The sequence below is a fragment of the Trichechus manatus genome, unplaced genomic scaffold, assembly GCF_000243295.1.
Source record: "Trichechus manatus latirostris isolate Lorelei unplaced genomic scaffold, TriManLat1.0 scaffold00002, whole genome shotgun sequence".
Lineage (NCBI taxonomy): Eukaryota > Metazoa > Chordata > Mammalia > Sirenia > Trichechidae > Trichechus > Trichechus manatus.
The window spans coordinates 17,082,160-17,103,417 of NW_004443938.1; the positions used below are offsets into that span (position 1 = coordinate 17,082,160).

At 39.5% G+C, this 21,258-nt stretch overlaps 2 protein-coding genes across 8 annotated transcripts in view; one reads left to right on the plus strand and one right to left on the minus strand.

Annotated features, from left to right (window-relative positions):
* Window positions 1-21,258, plus strand: part of IPCEF1 (interaction protein for cytohesin exchange factors 1) — a 272,082-nt gene that overhangs the window by 180,158 nt on the left and 70,666 nt on the right. For all 7 annotated transcript variants that reach the window (XM_023728921.1, XM_023728923.1, XM_023728926.1 and 4 more), the window contains 2 exons: window positions 13,035-13,108; window positions 14,599-14,670. In XM_023728921.1, the coding sequence (XP_023584689.1) occupies window positions 13,035-13,108; window positions 14,599-14,670 (146 nt within the window). The remainder of the gene's footprint in view (window positions 1-13,034; window positions 13,109-14,598; window positions 14,671-21,258) is intronic.
* The window catches only part of OPRM1 (opioid receptor mu 1), a 212,696-nt gene that overhangs the window by 15,864 nt on the left and 175,574 nt on the right, over window positions 1-21,258 (minus strand). The gene's annotated exons all lie outside the window — the stretch shown is intronic.

Sequence of the window (21,258 nt, forward strand, 5' to 3'; positions counted from 1 at the left end):
GCGCGTGTGGTTGTTGGTGGGTACTATAGAGTCCATTTCCAACTCATAGTGACCCCCTGTGACAGAGTAGAACTTCCTTATAGGGTTTTCTGGGATGTTATTTTTATGGGAAAAGATTGCCAGGGCTTTTTCTCACTGCCAAACCACTGAGTGGATTCGAACCATCAATCTTTAGATTAGCAGCCAGGTGCTTAACCTGCTCCTTACTTTTTATATGTCCTGGAGATTACTCTATATGTGTATACGTTATTTTCTTTTTCAGCTGCATAGTTGTTCGGTGTGCGTGGATGTTGTTGTTGTTAGGTACCATCGATTCAGTTCTGACTCATAGTGACCCCAAGTACAACAGAACGAAACACTGCCCAGTCCTACACCATACTCACAATTGTTGTTATTCTTCAACCCATTGTTGCAGCCACTGCATCCATCCATCACATTGAGGGTCTTCTTCTTTTTTGCTGACCCTCTACTCTACCAAGCACGATGTCCTTCTCCAGGGACTGGTCCCTCCTGATAACATGTCGAAAGAATGTGAGACAAAGTCTCACCATCCTCGCTTCTAATGAGTATTCTGGCAGTACTTCTTCCAAAACAGATTTGTTTGTTCTTCTGGCAGTCTATGGTATATTCAATATTCTTCTCCAACACCGTAGTTCAAAGGCATCAATTCTTCTTTGGTCTTCCTTACTCATTGTCCAGCTTTCACATGGATATGAGGCAATTGAAAACACCATGGCTTGGGTCAGGAGCACGTTAGTCCTTAAAGTGACATTTTTGCTTTTTTAAACTTTAAAGAGATCTTTTTAATAGGGAACCAAGGTTTGAGAAGGGAGAGTTTTGACACGTCATGGGGTTGGTAACCAATGTCACAAAGCAATATGTCTACTAATTGTTTAACGAGAAACTAGTTTGTTCTGTAAACCTTCATCTAAAGTACAATTAAAAAAAAAAAAGAAGATTAGATAGGGAAAGAAAAAAAAAAACAAAACAAAAAAGAGATCTTTTGGAGTAGATTTGCCCGATGCAATATACCTTTAATTTCTTTCTGCTCCTTCCATGGGCAATGATTGTGGATCCAAGTAAAATGAAATCCTTGACAACTTCAGTTTTTTCTCTGTTTATCATGATGTTGTTTATTGGTACAGTTGTGAGGATTTTTGTTTTCTTTATGTTGAGGTGTAATCCATACGGAAGGCTGCGGTCTTTGATTTCATGAGTAAGTGCTTCAAGTTCTCTTCACTTTCAGCAAGCAAGGTTGAGTCATCTGCATATCGCAGATTGTTAATGAGTCTTCCTTCAATCCTGATGCCATGTTCTTCTTCATATAGTCCAGCTTCTCAAATTATTTGCTCAGCATACAAATTGAATAAGTATGGTGAAAGGATTCAACCCTGACACACACCTTTCCTGATTTTAAACCATGCAGTATCCCCTTGTTCAGTTTGAACAACTGCCTCTTGGTCTATATACAGGTTCCTCATGAGCACAATTAAGTGTTCTGGAATTCCCATTCTTCACAATGTTATCCATAATTTGTTATGATCCACACAGTTGAATGCCTTTGCGTAGTCAGTAAAACACAAGTAATCGTCTTTCTGGTATCCTCTGCTTTTCAGCTGGGTTCCATCTGACATCAGCAATGACATCCCTTATTCTATGTCCTCTTCTGAATTTGGCTTGAATTTCTGGTAGTTCCCTATCCCTGCTGCAACCACTTTTGAATGATCTTCAGCAAAACTTTACTTGTGTGTGATATTAATGATATTGTTCTATAATTTCCACATTCTGTTGAATCACCTTTCTTCGGAATGGGTACAAGTATGGATCTCTTCCAGTAGGTTGGCCAGGTAGCTCTCCTCCAAATTTCTTGGCATAGATGAATGAGCAGCTGCATTCGTTTGTTGAAACATCTCAATTTGTGTTCTGTCAATTCCTGGAGCCTTGTTTTTGCCAATTCTTTCAGTGCAGCTTGGACTTCTTCCTTCAGTACCATTGGTTCCTGATCATACGCTACCTCCTGAAATGTTGACCAATTCTTTTTGGTACAGTGACTGTGTATTCCTTCCATCTTCTTTTGATGCTTCCTGCATCGTTTAGTATTTTCCCTGTAGAACCTTCAATATTGCAACTTAAGACTTGAATTTTTAATTCAGTTCTTTCAGCTTGCGAAATGCTGAGCACGTTCTTCCTTTTTGATTTTCTGTTTTCACGTCTTTGCACACGTCAATATAACACTTTACTTTGTCTTCTCAAGCTGCCCTTTGAAATCTTCTGTTTAGCTCTTTTACTTCATTATTTCTTCCTTTTGCTTTAGCTACTCTACGTTCAAGAGCAAGTTTCAGAGTCTCTTCTGACGTCCATTTTGGTCTTTTCTTTCTTTCCTGTATTTTTAATGTACTCTTGCTTTCTTCATGTATGATATCCTTGATGTCATTCCACAACTTGTCTGGTTTTCAGTCATTAGTGTCCAATGTATCAAATCTATTCTTGAGACGGTCTCTAAATTCTGGTGGGATATCCTCAGGGTCATACCTTGGCTCTTATGGAATTGTTCTAATTTTCTTCAACGTCACCCTGAACTTGCATATGAGCAATTGGTGGTCTCTTCCACAGTTGGCCCCTGGCCTTGTTCTGACTGATCATATTGAGCTTTTCCATTGTCTCTTTCCACAGATGTAGTTGATTTGATTCCTGTGTATTCCATCTGGTGAGGTCCCTATGTATAGTCCCTGTTTATGTAGTTGAAAAAAGGTATTTCCAGTGAGTAAGTCATTGATCTTGCAAAATTCTATCATGAGATCTCCAGTGTCATTTCTATCACCAAGGCCATATTTTCCAACTACTGGTCCTTTCGCATTCCAATCACCATCTAAATTGCATGTTGGACCAATTTCAGACTGTAGAAGTTGGTGAAAATCTTCAGTTTCCTCATCTTTGGCTTTACCGGTTGGTGCATCAATCTGAATAACAGTGTTATTAACTGGTCTTCCTTGTAGGCATATCAGTGTTATCCTGTCACTGATAGCATAGTACTTCAGGATAGATCTTGAAGTGTTCTTTAAAAAAAAAATTTTTTTTTTATTGTGCTTTAGATGAAGGTTTACAGAGCAAACTATTTTCTCATTAAACAGTTAATACACATATTGTTTTGTGACATTGGTTGCCAACCCCATGACATGGCAACACCCTCCCCTTCTTGACCTTGGGTTTCCCATTACCAGCTTTCCTGCCCCCTCCTGCCTTCTTGTCCTTGCCCCTGGGCTGGTGTGCCCATTTAGTCTTGTTTTGTTTTATGGGCCTGTCTAATCTTTGGCTGAAGTGTGAACCTCAGGAGTATGAAATACTCTTTTTGATGACGAATGCGACGCCATTCCTCTTCATTTTTGTCACTCTTGACATAGAAGACCATATGATTGTCTGATTCAAAATGGCCAATACCAGTCCATTTCAGCTCACTAATGCCTAGGATATTGATGTTTATATGTTCCATTTCTTTTTTTGATGATTTCCAATTTTCTTAGATTATGTGGATACCATAGTTTGTTCAAGAGTCCCCTGATGATAGACATTTGGCTTCTTTACAATCTTTTGTTGTTACAAATAATGCTACAATGAACATGTTATTACACTTATTTGCAAGCGTATGTTTAGAATAAATCCCAGAGGTGGGATTTCTAGGCCCAGTGGTAAATGCATTTTACTAGTTACTGCCAAATTCCTTCCATTGGGTTCCATTTTACTTTCCCATAAGCAATAAATGAGAACGTCTGTTTCTCTGTAGAACTTCAACTTTAATTTTAACAGTTGATTTCATCTTATCTTTTCTTCAGTCTCAGTTCACTTTTAGTTTACATTTTAGGGAACATAATTCTGATACCTTTAGTGCCCCAAAATCTGTACACAGCATTAGAATTTAGTGACAACTGTTCCAGAATGGCATGAGAATGGGCAGCTCTGTTTAAAGTTTGTCTGTTTTCAGGATAATGGGGACTTTAGGGCCAAACTGAGCAAAGTATGGATTTATTTGGAGAAGCAGAGAGTTTTGTTAGCTCCTTCTGATTCTGAAATTCATTGAGTAGCCTCACTTGAAATTTGTTTACAGTAATTCAGAGAATTTCAAACACATCCATATTCATGCATAAACACAAAGGCATGTTACAAAGAATCTAGATTTTGTTTTTTGAGACTATTTTCCCTCAAATTTAAGATTATATCTATTTTAAGACCCATAATTTATTTAATAAGAGGTTGTCGTTGCACTACAATGACAATGTGCATGTATTCTAAGGTTCCTCTTGATTTCAGAATTATTGAAGTATAAAAAATTATATTTCTTAGAATCAAGGAAATATGGTAGCATTCAGAATAGCCACATAATTATAAATTTTATGTTTAGCCATGAAATGCTTTATAATTTCCTATATTACTAGTGCATTTATTTTTGATTTGGTTTTCTTTGACCTACTTAACCTCTGGAACAGATATCACTCTTATTTCTGCAGGTCTACCCTTCTACCTGTATGATATATGTAGATTCTTAAGAAGTAATTCTGTTTTGCAGGGTATTTGTAGTATGTAGAAGCCAAACTTTGTTAATGGCAATGAACACTTATTTTTGCATTTAAATGTTAAAATTTGATGCCCTATTTCCGTTAATTTTAAAAAATATGTTTGAAGTGCGGTCAATTTTGTATGAAATACTTATGGCTTTAAAATTCCTGTAGTCCAAAATTAAACCATAGTTAAGCTTAAACTGTGCTATATTAGAAATATTAAATCAATTTTGTGTTCAAAGTTCAAGCACATCATATTGAATCATCAGTGGTATCATCAGAGGTCCCAGATTTCACCTCCTTTCAATCCTCACTGCTACTCAGTCAGCAGGGGTTTTCCTTCCCAGTTTTTGAAAACTGGAAAAGGATATTCCCTAACCTTTTACTGCGTCTCATATTTTTAAATAACAGTTTTATTGAGGTATATTTTACATATCATAAATGAATTTTAATTCACCATGTTCAAGTTCAGTAATTTTTGGTGTTCAATAATTTTTGGTAAATTTACTGAGTGACACAACCATCACCATAAATCACTTTTATCACCCCACTAAGATCCCTCATGCCATTTACAGAGAATCCCCATGCCCACCCCAGCTCTAACCAACCAACCAACCAATTGACGTTGAGTTGACTCAGACTCATGGCAGCCCCATGTGTGTCAGAATAGAACTGTGCTCCATAGTACTTTCAATGGCTGATTTTCCAGAAGTAGATCATCAGGCCTTTCTTCCAACCCCTAGCCCTGCTGTTGTTGTTGTTAGGTGCTATTGAGTTGGTTGTGACCCATAGTGACCCTATGTACAAGAGAATGAGAAACCTTCTGGACCTGCACTGTCCTCACAATTGTTGCTATGCTTGAGCCACTGTTGCAGCCACTGCATCAGTCCATCTTGCTGAGGGTCTTCCTCTTTATCGCTGACCCTCTACTTTATCAAGCATGATGTCCTTCTCCAGGGACTGGTCCTTCCTAATAGCATGTCCAAAGTACATAAGACGAAATCTCGTCATCCTCGCTTCTAAGGAGCATTCTGGCTTTAGTTCTTCCAAGACAGATTTGTTCATTCTTTTGACAGTCTATGGTATAGTCAATATTCTATGCCAACACCATAATTCAAAGGCATCAGTTCTTTGCTCGTCCTTATTCATTGTCCAGCTTTTGCATGCATATGAGGCAACTGAAAATACCATGGCTTTGGTTAGGTGTACCTTAGTCCTCAAGGTTATATCTTTGCTTTTTAACACTTTAAAGAGGTCTTTTGCAGCAGATATACCCAATGCAGTATAGTGTTCGATTTCTTGACTGCTGCTTCCATGAGCACTGATGGTGGATCCAAGAAAAATGAAATCCTTGACAACTTCAATCTTTTCTCTGTTTATAATGATGTTGCTTATTGGTCCAGTTGTGAGGATTTTTGATGTGTAATCCATGCTGTAGTCTTTGATCTTCATCAGTAAGTGCTTCGAGTTCTTTTCACTTTTAGCAAGCAAGGTTGTGTCATCTGCATTATATCTCAGGTTGTTAATGAATCTTCCTCCAATCCTGATGCTGCGTTCTTCTTCACATAGTCCAGCTTCTCAGATTATTTGCTCAGCACATAGATTGAGTAAGTGTGGTGAAAGGATACAACTCTGACAAACATCTTTCCTGAATTTAACCATATAGTATGCCCTTGTTCTGTTCGATCAGCTGCCTCTTGATCTATGTACAGGTTCCTCATGAGCACAGTTAGGTGTTCTGGAATTCCCATTCCTTGCAATATTGTCCATAATTTGTTATGATCCACACAGTCGAATGCCTTTGCATAGTCAATAAAACACAGGTAAGCATCTTTCTGGTATTCTCTGCTTTCAGCCATGATCCATCAGACATCAGCAATGACATCCCTCTTTCCACGTCCTCTTCTGAATCTGGCTTGAAATTCTGGCGGTTTCTTATTGATGTCCTGCTGCCACCATTTTTGAATGATCTTCAGCAAAATTTTATGTGCATGTGACATTAATGATATTGTTTGATAATTTTCACATTCTGTTGGATTACCTTTCTCTGGAATGGGCACAAATATGGATCTCTTCCAGCCAGTTGACCAGGTAGCTGTCTTCCCAATTTCTTGGCAGAGACGAGTGAGTGCTTCCAATGTTGCATCTGTTTGTTGAAACACCTCAGTTGGTATTCTGTCAGTTCCTGGAATCTTGTTTTTTGCCAATGTCTTCAGTGCAGTTTAGACCTCTTCCTTCAGTACCATCGGTTCTTCATCATGTGTTACCTCCTGAAATGGTTGAACGTCAACCAATTCTTTTTGGTACAGTGACTCTGTGTATTAGCCCCTACCCATAGGCAACCATTAATCTACTCTCTGTCTTTATAGTTTTGCCTTTCTGGACATTTCATACAGATAAAATCATACAACGTGGGTCTCTTGTGTCTGGATTTCACTTAGCATAATGTTTTTAAGGTACATCCATGTTTTGGCATGCGTCATTTATTTCTTTGTAGTACTGAATAGTATTGTACTATATGAATATACCACATTTACTAGTTCATGGACATTTAGGTTGTTTCCAGTTTTTGGCTATTATGAATAATGCTGCTATAAACAGTTGCATACAAATCTTTGGGCTTATGCTTTCATTTCTCTTGGGTATGTACCTAAGAGTGGAATTGCTAGATTGTATGGTAATTATATGGTTAAATTTTTGAGAAACTGTCAAACTGTTTCCCAAAGTGGCTTCTGCACCTCACCTTAACACTTTCTTTATTGTCAGCGGAAAGCTGCTTTGTTCCCATTATTCATTCATTCATTCATAAAACTAATTTGTTAATTTCACATGTTGTCCCCAGTATTGATATAAATCTAAATGACAAAATTATTTTCTTTAAGGTCCTCACAGCCTGTTGGAGAAGCAGAGAAATAACCAGATAACTAAACACAATGAGAGAGGTACTGTAAGAGAAGCCTCCCCCTGGTGCTCAGGGCAAACAGGAGGGCCCTAGGCTAGGGGAAGTAGGGAGAGTTTTGGAGGAAGTCATACCTGGGCTGAGTCCTGGAGACTTACCTAGGGGAGTGAGGGTATTAGGGACTGAGGGAGCCCCACAACCTGCCCTGCCCACACTCTGGGTCTTCCTCAACCTGACCAACTTTGCCTTTTCCACAGCAATGGTCATCTACTAACATGCTATGTTAATTTATGTGTTTATGTGTTGAGTTTATTGACTGTTTTTTCCTGGAGAGCAGAAATCTCTGTTTTGTTCACTAACGTATCCCAAGTGTCTGGAACACTGCCCAACACATAATAGCTGCTCAATAAGATATTTGCTGAATAAATGAATGTGTAAAGCTCTGTAGGTGAGTGAGAGCAGAATGCTTAAGGGAGATAGATGTAAAGATAGGTGATCCACGACATAAGGAAGATGACGAGCGACTCTTACTTTTTTTTTTTTCTCAGCATGTTAACACCAAGAGTTTTGATAAAAATGTGTATTTACTACTGTGCGGTGCAAATGGTTAACACGCTTGGCTGCTAACTGAAATGTTAGAGGTTTGAGTCCACCCAGAAGCACCTCAAAGAAAGTCCTGGTGACCTACTTCTGAAAAATCAGCCTTTGAAGACCCTGTGTAGCACAGTTCTACTCTGACACACATGGGGCGCGATGAGTCAGAGATGACTGGATGGCAAATGGTTTAATGACAGCAACTGCTGGTGGCACTCCATGGAGACTAATAAAATCACAGATGCTGGGGGAAAATGGATGGGCTGATTTGTGAGGAGAAACACCTTTGAGATTACAGAATATCGTATGACAAAGTGAAAAGCATTGTTGTTTTAGTTATCTATTGCTTGTATAACAGGAATACCACAAGTGGATGGCTTTAACAAAGAGAAATTTATTCTCTCACAGTCTAGGAAGCTACAAGCCCAAATTCAGAGTGCCAGCTCTAGGGAAAACCTTTCTCTCTCTGTCATTTCTGGAGAAAGGTCCTTGTCACCTATCTTGCCTTGGTCTAGGAGTTCCTCTGTGCAGGAACTCAGGCCCAAAGGACGGGATCTGCTCCCTGTGCTGCTTTCTTGGTGGTATGAGGTCCCCGACTCTCTGCTCATTTCTCTTTCCTCTTATCTCTTGTAAGATAAAAACTGATGCAGGCCACGCCCCAGGGAAACTCCCTTTACATTGGATCAGGGATATGACCTGAGTAAGGGTGTTACACCCCACCCTAATCTTCTTTAACATACTGTAATCTTGCCTCATTAACCACAGACAGAGATTAGGGTTTACGACACTTAGGAAAATTACATCAATCACAAAATGGAGGACAACCACACAATACTGGGAATCATGGCATAACCAAGTTGACACATATTTGGGGGGACACAATTCAATCCATAACAATTGTCTTGCTTCAGAATTTCTGACTACCCTTGGAAAACCAAACCTGTAGAATTGCCAAAGGATGGTTTGACTCTTTGGCAAGAAAACAAGTTTTTTAATACATTAGGATTCAGAGGAAAGTATGTAGATGCCAATACATACTTTGAACTAATTTTTTAGGAAATTAGCAATCATTGAAGAGGAAGGATACCATTTGAGAAAGTTATTTTAGTTAATGTAACAGGGAACAAGGGATCTGAGAAGGGGTAGGAGGAGTGGAAGGAGGAGGAAGGGAAGAAAACTGTCATTCCCTCAGGATTTGCCAACTATGATTGACAAATTTGAGACATTTTTGCAAGTCAAATAAGCAAGGCCAACTTTTTTGAAACAGTTATTCTGGATTTTGAAAACAGCTTGAATGCCTTCAGAATAGTGAAAAAATGCCTCCGCTTGTAAAGGAAAGATTTATTAGAAAAAGAATGAGGTGTTTCAATTCAAATTTATTTAGACTCTTATTTGAAGAAACCATAGCCATTCCAGTTAGGCAGATAAGAGTCTACCCAAATGAAGATTTATAACTTAGCTTTTATATTGGTTAATTTTTAAACGAATAAAAATACTAGTAAAAGCATATATTTATGTTTATTCTTCGTGGATTGGTTTTGTTGTTGTTATCATTTGAGATGAGCTGCTTCTACTAAAAATAAATTGTCTAGAAACTCATCATGCCAAAAATTGGGGATCCATTCTAATTTAGCTTCATGGAAGCATAGTTTCTTCTTTGTTCTGATTTTGTTTTTGTTTTTGTTTTTGTTTTTGGTTGAGTAGGGGCAGGAGAATTGGAGGAGCTGAAATTGTGGAATCAAGCAGGGCTCAATCATAAAGGGCCTTTTATGCCCTGCTAAGGCACTTTGACTTTATCCAAGGACAATTGGGAGCCATATGGGGTCTTAAGTAGAGAAGAGACACAAGAATGTTCATGATATAAAGATATTCTGTGATTGTGGTTTGAACACTGAATTGGATGGAAGGACAAAACTAGAGAGAGGCAGACAGTTTAGGGGACTTGTGCAGTAATTCAGGAGAGAGTTAATGGGAATCTGAAGGAGGCGGTAGTTAATGGATGGATTGTAGGCCCACAACAGAGGCAGCAATGGCATGACTTGGTGATTCCTTGCACGGATGCTGAGAGGAAGATGTAAGAGTCAGGGATGATTCCCAGATTTCCTTTTTTGGCAACTGGGTGAAGAGTGGTATCATTCACTGGGGTAGACAATACAGGAAAAAGAGGAGCAGGAGTTTTATTGGGTAAGATGATAAGTTTGGTTTCGGATTTGTCATGAGGCTAACAGGCGGTTGAATCTCTGGGACTGGAGCTCCAGGATTGAATCCCAATTTGAGATATAGATTTTACATATGTATGTGCAATCATGATACATGAAGCCATGGAGTGTGCATCATTGCCCATAGGGGTTGCAGGAATGAGATTATTTCTGTGGACAGGACTTTGAGGGGAACACTGAGATTTAAGAAATAGGCAGAAGAAGACCCCATGAACAAGAGCAAGGAGTATTTTTAAGAGTAGGAGGGTAGCAGAATGTATTGTCAGAAAAGCCAGGATATGAAAGCATTTCACGCGGGAGAGACTGAGCAATAGAATCAGTTACTAAAGTTCAATTAAGTAAGGACTAAAAAGGGAAGAGAGTCGCTGGGTGACGCAAATGGTTAAGCTCTTGACTACTAGCTTAAAGGTTGGTGATTTGAACCTACCCCGAGGTACCTGGAAAAACAGACTTGGCAGTCTGCTTCTGAAAGGTCACAGCCTTGAAAACCCTATGGAGCAGTTTTACTCTGTACATATGGGGTTGCCACGAGTCAGAATCAACCTGAAGGCAACTACCAACAACAACAACAAAATGAGTAGATGGGATTTAGCAGCATGGAAGTCATTGAAGTTCAGAGCGACTATGGTTTCTGTGAGATAATGGAGATAGAAATCAATGGAGGGAGGAGATGGAGACAAATGGTGAGTATGGATGATTTTTTTTTTGTCTAAGAAAATTACAGGAATTCACATAACATAGTATTTTTTATTTTTTTAAAAAATTAAGGTCTAAGTCAGCTATCATAAAACTAACCATGCTAAAGTAAACAATTTAGCATTTAGGACATTCACAATGCTGTGCACCCACTTCTATCTAGATCTAAAATATTTTTATCACCCCCAAAAGGAAACCCCACACCCATCAAGCAGCTGCTTTCCATCTCTGGCTCCCCCCAGCCCCTGACGCCCACCAGATCTGCTTCTGTCTCTATGGATTTACCGATTCCAGATATTTCACATAAATGGAATCATACAAGGTGACTTTTTGGGTCTGCCTTCTTTCACGTAGCATCGTGTTTTCGAGGTTCATTCACATTATAGCAGGTATCAGTACTTCATTCTCTTTTATGGTGAATACTATCCCATTGTGTGTATACCACAATTTGTTTATCTAGTTAGCTGTTGGTGGACATTTGGGCTGTTTCCACCTGTTGGCTGTTGTGGATAGGGCTGCTATGAACACTAGTTTAGAGGCTTTGTTTGAATATCTGTCTTCAGTTCTTTTGGATATATACCTAAGAGTGGAAGTACTGAAGCCTAACATAGTTAGGTTGCATTATACTTTTTATATAATCCAACTGAGAATCCAAACGAAGGATTGTACATACAGTCTGTTGTGGTACTTTACATTCTCTTTCAGATGGAATTGGTGAATGAATCATCCATTAATGAAATAGAGCATCCAGAGATCATATATAAATATATACACACACATATGTAAATGTATAAGCACCTATATGTGTGTATATATGTATGTGTATATGTATATATATATATATTTTTTTTTTTAAGAAGGAAGTACCCATTAGAATTGCTTTTTGAGTTATAAGAGGTGGTGGGTTTGGATAAATTGACTCATGTCGGAGAGGGAAGATGTGCATAGGGCTGGATGTTTCAGAGTTTAATTTTTTTGAAGAGAAGGGTACAGTTGCACTTTAGTTGGCAATAAGGGAAACAGAGACATAGACTGATGAAGAGGACTGAGAGCACCCATGGCACTAATTTAATAGCTAGCAGAAGCGACGGCAACTCACAAGAACAGACTTTTAAAATTAAGATTGTATTTTCAAAATCCATTTTTACTTCTCTCTCAATAACCACTGACTCATTTATGTTTAATCTTGTGGATTGTATCTCCCCACTCAGAGATACCAGTGTGGATGAAAGAAGAATTGAGTTCCGTCCGCGATAAATTATCTAAACTCCTTGTGGCTCAGTTAAATTTTATCCATAAAGTGTAGAAAACAAATTCTTAGAGAAGTGGGACAAGGAATATGTTTTCTATAACATTGTTTGTGATTTAAAGTGACATTTATGTTATGTCTTCAAAGTGCCCATCTTTTTCTGTAGTCTTTCCTTTGTAGAAAGAGCTCCCAGTGATGGTTCTGGAACTGAGATTCTCTGAGATTTGGGCTTGTGATATAATCCCCTAGGCACTGTCTGCAGAGTTGGGAAGGGAAATAATGGTTGTTGAGTGTGCCTCTTCAGTGCTTTATTCAAGTGAACTCGTTTAAGGCTTATAACAACCAGTAAGTGATAGATCCATAACATGAACCTAGATCTGCTAACTCCAAAGTCAGAGCTTTGTCCACCAAATCATGAGTGCTAATTATGGTTTGCCTTATATGCTTATAGTTTACTAGGATAGTGTGTTGAGATAGTCTGCTGTGGATGCCTGCAGACTCAGCAGGAAATAGGGCTCTGATGGGTTAGCAATGTTTTCCACAAAGACAGGAAGGGGCTAGTGCTAGGCCTGCCGTATGCTGGCCATCTTTGAGTTGTGTTGTACCATTGGTCATGGAAAGATGTTGGGTGACATGTCGGGAGGATATTAATTTCTCTCATAAACTGTATCTGGGATGATCCAGTGGTTATGCTGATTTAGGGAGGTATCTTTTGACTCTTTCTCCTTTCAGTTATACCATCTCTATTTGATGTTTGTGATTTCAATAAACCAGTGCCTAGGTTTGACCCATTTGTTCATACTTGTCGTATGTGTATGTTTCAGGCAGAGAAAGCTGATGGATTTGTCAACCTGTCTGACTTCACTGTGGAAAGAGCAAGTGAATGCAAGAAAAAGCAGTAAGTTGTCTATCATTCTTCCCACAGAAATCTCTGATTCAGGACACTATCCCTCCATAATGTTCTGGAATTTAACGACATAGCACCCAAAATGTCTGAGAAGTAGAATATTGTGGTCTGATGTCCTAAATAGTAATAAGAGCATTTAACCTCTTGTTTTCTGGGATTTCATTTTGCGGAGCAGATGGGTTTTTAAAACCCCATGAATCCCTGGCATGGGTCGTGTTGACATCTGTGTAACGGAATAATAAACAAGCTTACATCCAGAACTGGCAGAGAAGTCAGATGTCAAGGTCGTGTCCTTGTTAGGTATAGAAGTCATGGTTAAAGAGGACTCACCAGAGTTAAGTAGATGTGAGAGTAAGGCCAGTTTTTTTTTTTTTTACTTTTTTTAAGTTCATTGAATTGTCAGTATCTCACTTATGACTGAATCCTGTGAGATGTTATAGACTTGGGGATTACACCTGATGTTATTTAAGTCCAAAGGATTTGAGCACTGTCAGGGATCCAAGAAGTCACCAGGCCAGGGTCCTCATTTTATAAGAGGAGGGGACAGCCCAGGGAGGCTGTGAGCCACCTAGAGTCACAGCTTATAGGTCTAGATCCAGGTGTCTGGACTCCCAGTCAGGTGTTCTTCCCATGATAGCCTCCAGCTGTATCTACATGTGGAACCTCTCCACTTTTTTCTTCTTCTGTCTTCTGCCTTTAGCAACTTTCCCAGTCTTACCACAAAGGAGCATTTCCCTATTGACCTATGTTACTAGCTGCAACAATTGATTAGTTTTTCTTTTTTTGTAAGAAAACTCATAAACTGGTGTTAGCTTTGACTCTTTGCCACTCTGGTGTAGCTCCATATGTCCAGAGATATAAGGGGTTGTGCTGATCTTTGTGGTTTTTGACTAAAGCTGTTTATTAACCAGCAGGCCTTCTGGTGTAAATGGTAAGGTGGAAGCAGAAACTTTAACATCTTTATTGATTATTATCTTCAATGTTTTATACTTTTATTTTAAGTTAAAACCTACCTTATAGTTTTTCTTGACTATTAAAGGGTGCCCTGGATAAAGTTTCTCAGGCGCTGTCATGGTGTGGAATTTTATCCCTGCTTATTTTCCTGTAAATAAAATCCTGGTATATGTTAGATTGAATTGGAATAAATGCTTTGATTGAAGGAGTTGATCTGAGTATTTTGAATACATTTTCATCTGTTGGATTTTTATAGCAAAGCAGTCAGCAAGTGAAAATAAAAAGGATGTGGCTGTATGTTTAAAATGGAAATTACTGACCAGCCAAGACTTAGTCTCGCTCTGGATGTCCTGGTGTATATGAAATAGGGATTGGACAATAGGCATTTAATATGACTATATTATATTTTTGTAAATTTATAAAGAAAACAGAACTCACAATGCTAATAATTGACTGCTATACTTTCATACCTACTAACTACTGCAAACTCTTTAATTTCTTATGTGTCTGTGTTTTTCCCCTTCAAGCGCTTTTAAGATCAGCCATCCAGAGATCAAGACCTTTTATTTTGCAGCTGAGAACCTGCAGGAAATGAATGTGTAAGTAAAGAAAATAGCTAAATCCAGTCTTTATGGGAATAGACTTACTTTGGTCAGGTATTGGAACTTTAGGCATAGATTCATTATCGGTTATTGTTGTGTTTATTTTTGTTACTTTAAGCATTCACCTCTTTGTGGTTGTTATTAGGTTGTTGTTCATGTTGGTTCTGACTCACAGCGACCCAATAGGACAGAGTAGAACTACCCCATAGGGTTTCCTAGGCTGTAATCTTTATGGGAGTAGATTGCCAGGTCTTTTCTCCTACATTGCTGCTGGTGGGTTCAAACCTCCAACCTTTTGATTAATAGCCGAGCGCTGATCCATTGTGCCACCAGGAATTTTTTTTCATCTCTTTAGCAGTTATAAAGTCTTTCTGCTTGCTTTCTTCTGTGGTATTTGGAAGCATGTTGGAGAACCACACATATCAAAATAGGTATTTTAGGAAGAATTCATGAGATTCTTCTGAAGGAACCGCTTAGTTGAGAAAGGAATAGACAGAAGTCATTATAGGAAAATATTAAAATGAGAATCAGCATTACAAAGAAAGGGGCTTGAAAGTATTATGTAGTCAATTTCTCGGCTTTCAGAATCCTGCATGCAAAATCTCTTAGTTATGTGCTGTGTGATTATCATGGTGAGTCATGTGTTTATCACCTCTCCATGGACCATCTTCACCATTCTGCTTGCTCAGAGTCTATCTGACTTGAACTTTAATGTCTCAAACTCCATTTCCAGTTTACACTGTTCAAATAAGTGGGATCGATGCCTGGAGAAGTGGGATATATACACCAGCCCTATTCCATCCCCTAATGCCTTAGATTAAGCTGTGATCACAATGGCTGTTACTTGAATGGGGTTATATTTGAAGTACAGATTTGAGGCATCAGAGAGCAGTCTATTTAGTCTAAGCCCTACTCTCAGACTTCTCAGTATCTCTTATTATCTTCACATAATCAATTAAAAATATGTTTACTGAACACCTATTATGTGCCCAGCATTGCAGCAGATGCTGGGATAATAGCAATGAAAAATACAGGCATAATTCCTCCTTTCATAGAACTTACCTTTTAACCTATATTATTAACTTATACATAATGATTTTCACACCTGTCTGCTTTATACAGCTTCTCTTTCCTCTGCCTTCTTGCTCTAAAAACTCGAAGAAAAAGGAAACTGCCTCTTGTTAAGCACGCACACACAGGAACACACACACACACTTTTTTTTTGTTTACAGGATATCCTGTCCGCAGCCTTGCCTAGCTAGAAGCATTCTTTTCTGTCCCCTCCACTTATCTCCCGGCCACGACCCTTCAGATGAGGGCAGAATGACTTTTTTCCACAGAAAGTTGGGAAACTCTGTGTTAGAAGTAACAAGAGAAGGAGTTGACAAGTACATCTTACAAACAAGTCTTTGATTTACTTGGACAAAGAGGAGAGTTCTTTCTACACTTTTTCTGACTTGGGCTTTTTTTCTTCTGGTTCTCGAGGTCTGAGAAAAGCAAGAGCTGATACACAAAAGCAGAGATTTAAGAAACTTTAAAGCTCTTTATCTTTTTCTTTAATTTATTAACTGCTTATAAATCTGTTCATTGATTCATTGGTTCATTCATTCATTCATCTATGTATTAGGTAACCTATTGATTAGTGTGCCTGGGTGGTGCAGTGGTTAAGAGCTTCGCTGCTAACCAAATGGTTGGCAGTTCGAATCCACCAGCCGCTCCTTGGAAACCCTATAGGGCAGTTCTCTGCTGTCAGAATGAAGTTGATGGCAATGGGTTTGGTTTTCCTGGGTAATGCTAAAGGTTAATGCTGTTGGCTGCTAACTGAAAGGTTGGGGGTTTGAGTCCACCCAGAGGCACCTTGGAAAAAAGGCCTCATGTACTTCCAAAAAATCAACCATTGAAAATACTGTGGAGCATGGTTCTACTCTGACACACATGGGCTCACCATGAGTTGGAGTCTATTCTATTGCAACTGTGTATGTGTGTGTTTTTTTAATTGATTAACACACCCTGGTTATGTAAGTGGGAGTCTCTGGTCCCTGGGTAGCACAAACGGCTAAGCACTGACTACTAGCCAAAAGGTTGGAAGTTGAACCCACCCAGAGGTGCCTCAGAAGACAGACTTGGCGATCTGCTTCCGAAAGGTCACAGCCTTGAAAACCCTATGAACCCTATGGAGCTGTTGTACTCTGCACACATGGGGTTGCCAAGAGTCACTGTCGACCTGGTGATAACTAAGAACAACAAAGTTATGTAAGTAGAGTGTGGAAGTTCTGTTTGCAGAACTGAAAAAAAATGAAAAACCAAACCCATTGCCGACGAGTCAATTCCGACTCATAGCAACCCTGTAGGACAGATTGGAACTGCCCCACAGGGTTTCCGAGAAGCAGCTGGTGGATTAAAATTGCTGACCTTTTGGTTAGCAGCCGAGCTCTTAACCACTGTGCCGCCCTCTAATCGTGATGGTCGGTCCTGAGCAGAGACATCAATGAACTACAAAGCGTTTTTTGTGGCCTCTGATGGCAGTGACTCAGTGCTGCTCATCCCACCCGCTTCCAATAGCCCCCTGCTGTCTCTGGCTCCTCCACACTCAGAGCACCGTGTACCTCTAGCTTCCTTCCCCCATCAGCATCCTTCCTGCCCATCCCTTGGCTAATTCTTTCCAAGTAGTTCTGTTCTCTCCTGCAAGGACTGAGCCCCAGTTTATCAGAGAAACAATTGCTCTGAAGTGTTTTATTACCTAGTGATTTTCTCTTCTTACATCGGAAGATTTAATTTTTAAACCAGTAAAACTATGAGATCCTTACATGGTTACCTGAATCTGTTATATTTCTGGGAGATTTGCTCTCTGAATCACCCACCAGAGTTACTTAGTTCCCACCTCCACCTCGAGCACATTCCCAAACCCCATTCAGCTTTTATTTACGGTTCCATCAATTCATCTTCAGGTTTGTTCTCCCTGGTGACACAGCAGTTAAGAGCTTGGGCTGCTAACCAAAAAAGATCCGCAGTTCGAATCCACCAGCCGCTCCTTGGAAACACTGTGGGGCAGTTCTACTCTGTCCTATGGGTCGCTATGAGTCAGAATCGACTTGATGGTGATGAGTTTGGTTTGTTTTTTTTAGATATCAAGTACACTTGCATAAGGAACATTAGCTATAAAAATGATATACACAGTCTGCCTGGTTGGCTATTAAATCAAAGCCTTTTAAAACTATCAAAGCTAAGATCTTATTGCTTATATATGCTGTGAAGATCTGTTAATGTTACTTAAATGTATGGTCATGTTTGCTTATCTTTCCAGCTTACAAGCAAGATGTCAATTGAAATTTGAACTAAAGTTGTCTTGACCCCATAAATTTAAATAACTGTCGGTGAATTTTATACTTGAAAATTGTTTATCTGGCCACTCATTGGTAAATGGTCCATTTTTGTCTGTGCCTGAAAAGATCATGTATTTCTTTTATTTATAATATAGTTATTGAGTTTTATTATTCTGAAAGGAACGCAGGTGGCACAGTGGTTAAGTGCTTGGCTGCTAACAGAAAGGTTCTGCTCCACAGAAGAAGGACGTGACAGTCTGCTTCTGTAAAAATTACAGCCTTGGAAACCCTGTGGGGCACTTCTGCTCTGTCCTGTAGGGTCACTATGAGTCAGAATCGACTTAAAGTCACACAACAACATTATTCTGAAGGTGTTTTTTCTAATCACCAAAATGCAGGCTCTTTCTGAGCCTCCAAGTTGACTTCTCCCTTCTCCCACAAGATTATGAGGGTGATTTTTAGAGATTTATTTTGCAATAGAGAAGTCCTGGTGGTGCAGTGATTAACCACTTGGCTGCTGACCTACAGGTTGACAGTTTGAACTCACCAGCCACTCAGCTGAAGAAAGATATAGCAGTCTGCTTCTGTAAAGATTCCGTTGCCATCAAGTTGATTCCAATTGATAGCAACCCTATAGGACAGAACAGAACTGCCCCATAGGGTTTCCAAGGAGCAGCTGGAGGATTTGAACTGCTGATGTTTTGGTTAGCAGCCGAATGCTTAACCACTGTGCCAGATTACAGCCTTAGAAACTCTATGGTGCAGTTCTACTCTGTCCTATAGGGTCTCTATGAGCTGGAATCAACTGTTCGGCAATGGGTTTGTTGTTGTTTTGGTATTTTGCAATAACACCAGAAGAACTTCCTCTCTTACTGATGTGCTTCGTCAAAGCCAGTAGGTAATGTGTTTGAGTATTGCTTTTGACATGCACAGGTGTTGAGGAAGGAGGGGGTGGCCCTTTGGTGTAATGGGTCCTGTTTTAGAAGTTCACCTCCTGGGGCGACTGTATTTTTGGGTGGTGACATTTCTCTCAAGGACAATGAAGAGAAAGGTAATTAAGTTTAATAGAAACTCCTGTGTTCTATGGCGACCCTTCATTTAAAAAAAGTGCAGGGGTAAGTCATTAAGGATAATGAGAGAGTTGATTCCTAAACAAAGACCCGGTAGCTGCATTTTTCAGACAGTGTGGGTGGGAAGAATGCTTTTATTTTACAAGTCAGTTTCTTAACACTTGTGCTCATCTAACACACACATTCGCATTAAGTCAGTATACAGCAGACTCCCAGGAAACATCTGTCATCTTCTTTACGTAAATATAGGTCCTTTCTGGCACCATCAATTTATCCACAAATGGAAGTTTTCCCCTTGTCTTGATGTTAAAAGAAAATAAATAAGAATAAATCTTAGCAAAGGAGGTACTCTAAACCAGTGGGTACTCAAAACAAGTGTCCAACAGGATTATAAATAATCACCAGTCTTCACAGCAAACATCTAAACGATGGCAATGCGAAGGGCATGAGTTTTGGTGAAGGACTGAGGACCCTCCTCTTTACTTTTGACACTGTCTCGTTTTGCTCTATTCCCACGTGCTGGAAACAAGCTTAGATGTGCCCTTTCTGGATTCCGGCCCTCTCAATTCAAAATTATTTTTTATCCTTCTTTTAAAATTTTTGCCTATTTCATTTTTAGTTGCTTTTTTGAGGTCAGGATATGTATTTATAAAAGGCAGATATGAACTGAAAGTTGATATTATGCTATTTATGCACCATTAGGGGTCCCTAGGTGGTGCAAATGGTTAACAAGCTCAGCTGCTAAATGAAAAGTTGGCAGTTTGAACCCACCCAGCAGTGCCAGGGAAGAAATGCCTGGCAGTCAGGGGCAGATTAACCAGTAAGCAAGATATACACGGGCTTACGGTAAGCAAACTATGCACGGGCTTACTTGTGTTTACTTACTAATCTATAGTGCACAATTTCACCTACGTTTCACCACAAAAACAGGTGAAAGTGTATACTACAGATTAGTAAGTAAACTCAAGTAAGCCCGTGCGTACCTTGCTTATTGGGTAATCTGTCCCTGCTGGCGGTCTTCTTCCCTAAAGATTTCAGCCAAGAAAACCCCCTGGAGCTCAGTTCTACTCTGACACATATGGGGCCACCATGAATCAACATTACCTCGATGGCAACTTTTTATAAAAAAAAATTTTTTATGCACCATTATTTAAGAGTGAACATTGATTTCTGTTTGTTGTTTGCTATCTACTTTCCATGGGCTAATGCTATAGAAGGGTTTGGTGTGTTCTGGCTCTGATTGTATAGATAGATTGAGAGAAGAAAATCTCTCTTCCAGATGTCATCTCTCAGAAATCTGGGCTAATTCATAAATATTTTATTGTGATTTAGGTGAAGGTTTACATAGCAAAATAGATTCTCATTCAGTGATTTGTACACAGAATATTCCAATACCTTGGTCCCAGCCCCCTCAATGTGTCAACACTCTCCCCATTTCCACCTTGGATTCCTTGTTACCTTTTGTCCAGTTTGCCTACCCTTCCTGCCTTCTAGTCTTTTGCTTTAGGGTAGATGTTACCCTTTGGGTCTCATATAATTAACTTCTCTAAGGAGTTCGTTCCTCTCGGGTGTTGTTTGTTTTATAAGCCCGTCTACTCTTTGGCTGACAGGCGGTCTCCATGAATGGCTTCCATTCTATGTTAGAAGGGTGTCTTAAGGCCATAGTCTTGGAGGTTCCTCCAGTCTCTACTAGACCAGTAATTCTGGTCTTTTTTATGGATTTGATTTTTGTTGTATGTTTTTCTCCTGCTCTGCCAGGATCCTCTACTATGATCCCAGTCAGAACAGCCAGTAGTGTGGTCGTTGGGAACCATCTAGTTCTTCTGGTCTTGGGGTCATGTAAGTTGTGGTTCATACGGTCCATTAGTCCTTTAGACTAATTGCTGGGCTAATTCATTTTTGTTGTTGTTGTTAGGTGCCGTCAAGTCAGTTCTGATTCATAGCGACCCTATGTACTACAGAAAAAATCACTGCCTGGTCCTGCACCATGCTCAAAATTGTTATGCCTGAGCCCATTGTTGCAGCCACTGTGTCAATCCATCTCCTTGAGAGTCTTCCTTTTTTTTGCTGACCCTGTACTTTGCCAAGCATGATGTCCTTCTTCAGGGATTGATCCCTCCTGATAACATGTCCAAAGTGTGTGAGATGAAGTCTTGCCATCCTTGCTTCTAAGGAGCATTCTGGTTGTACTT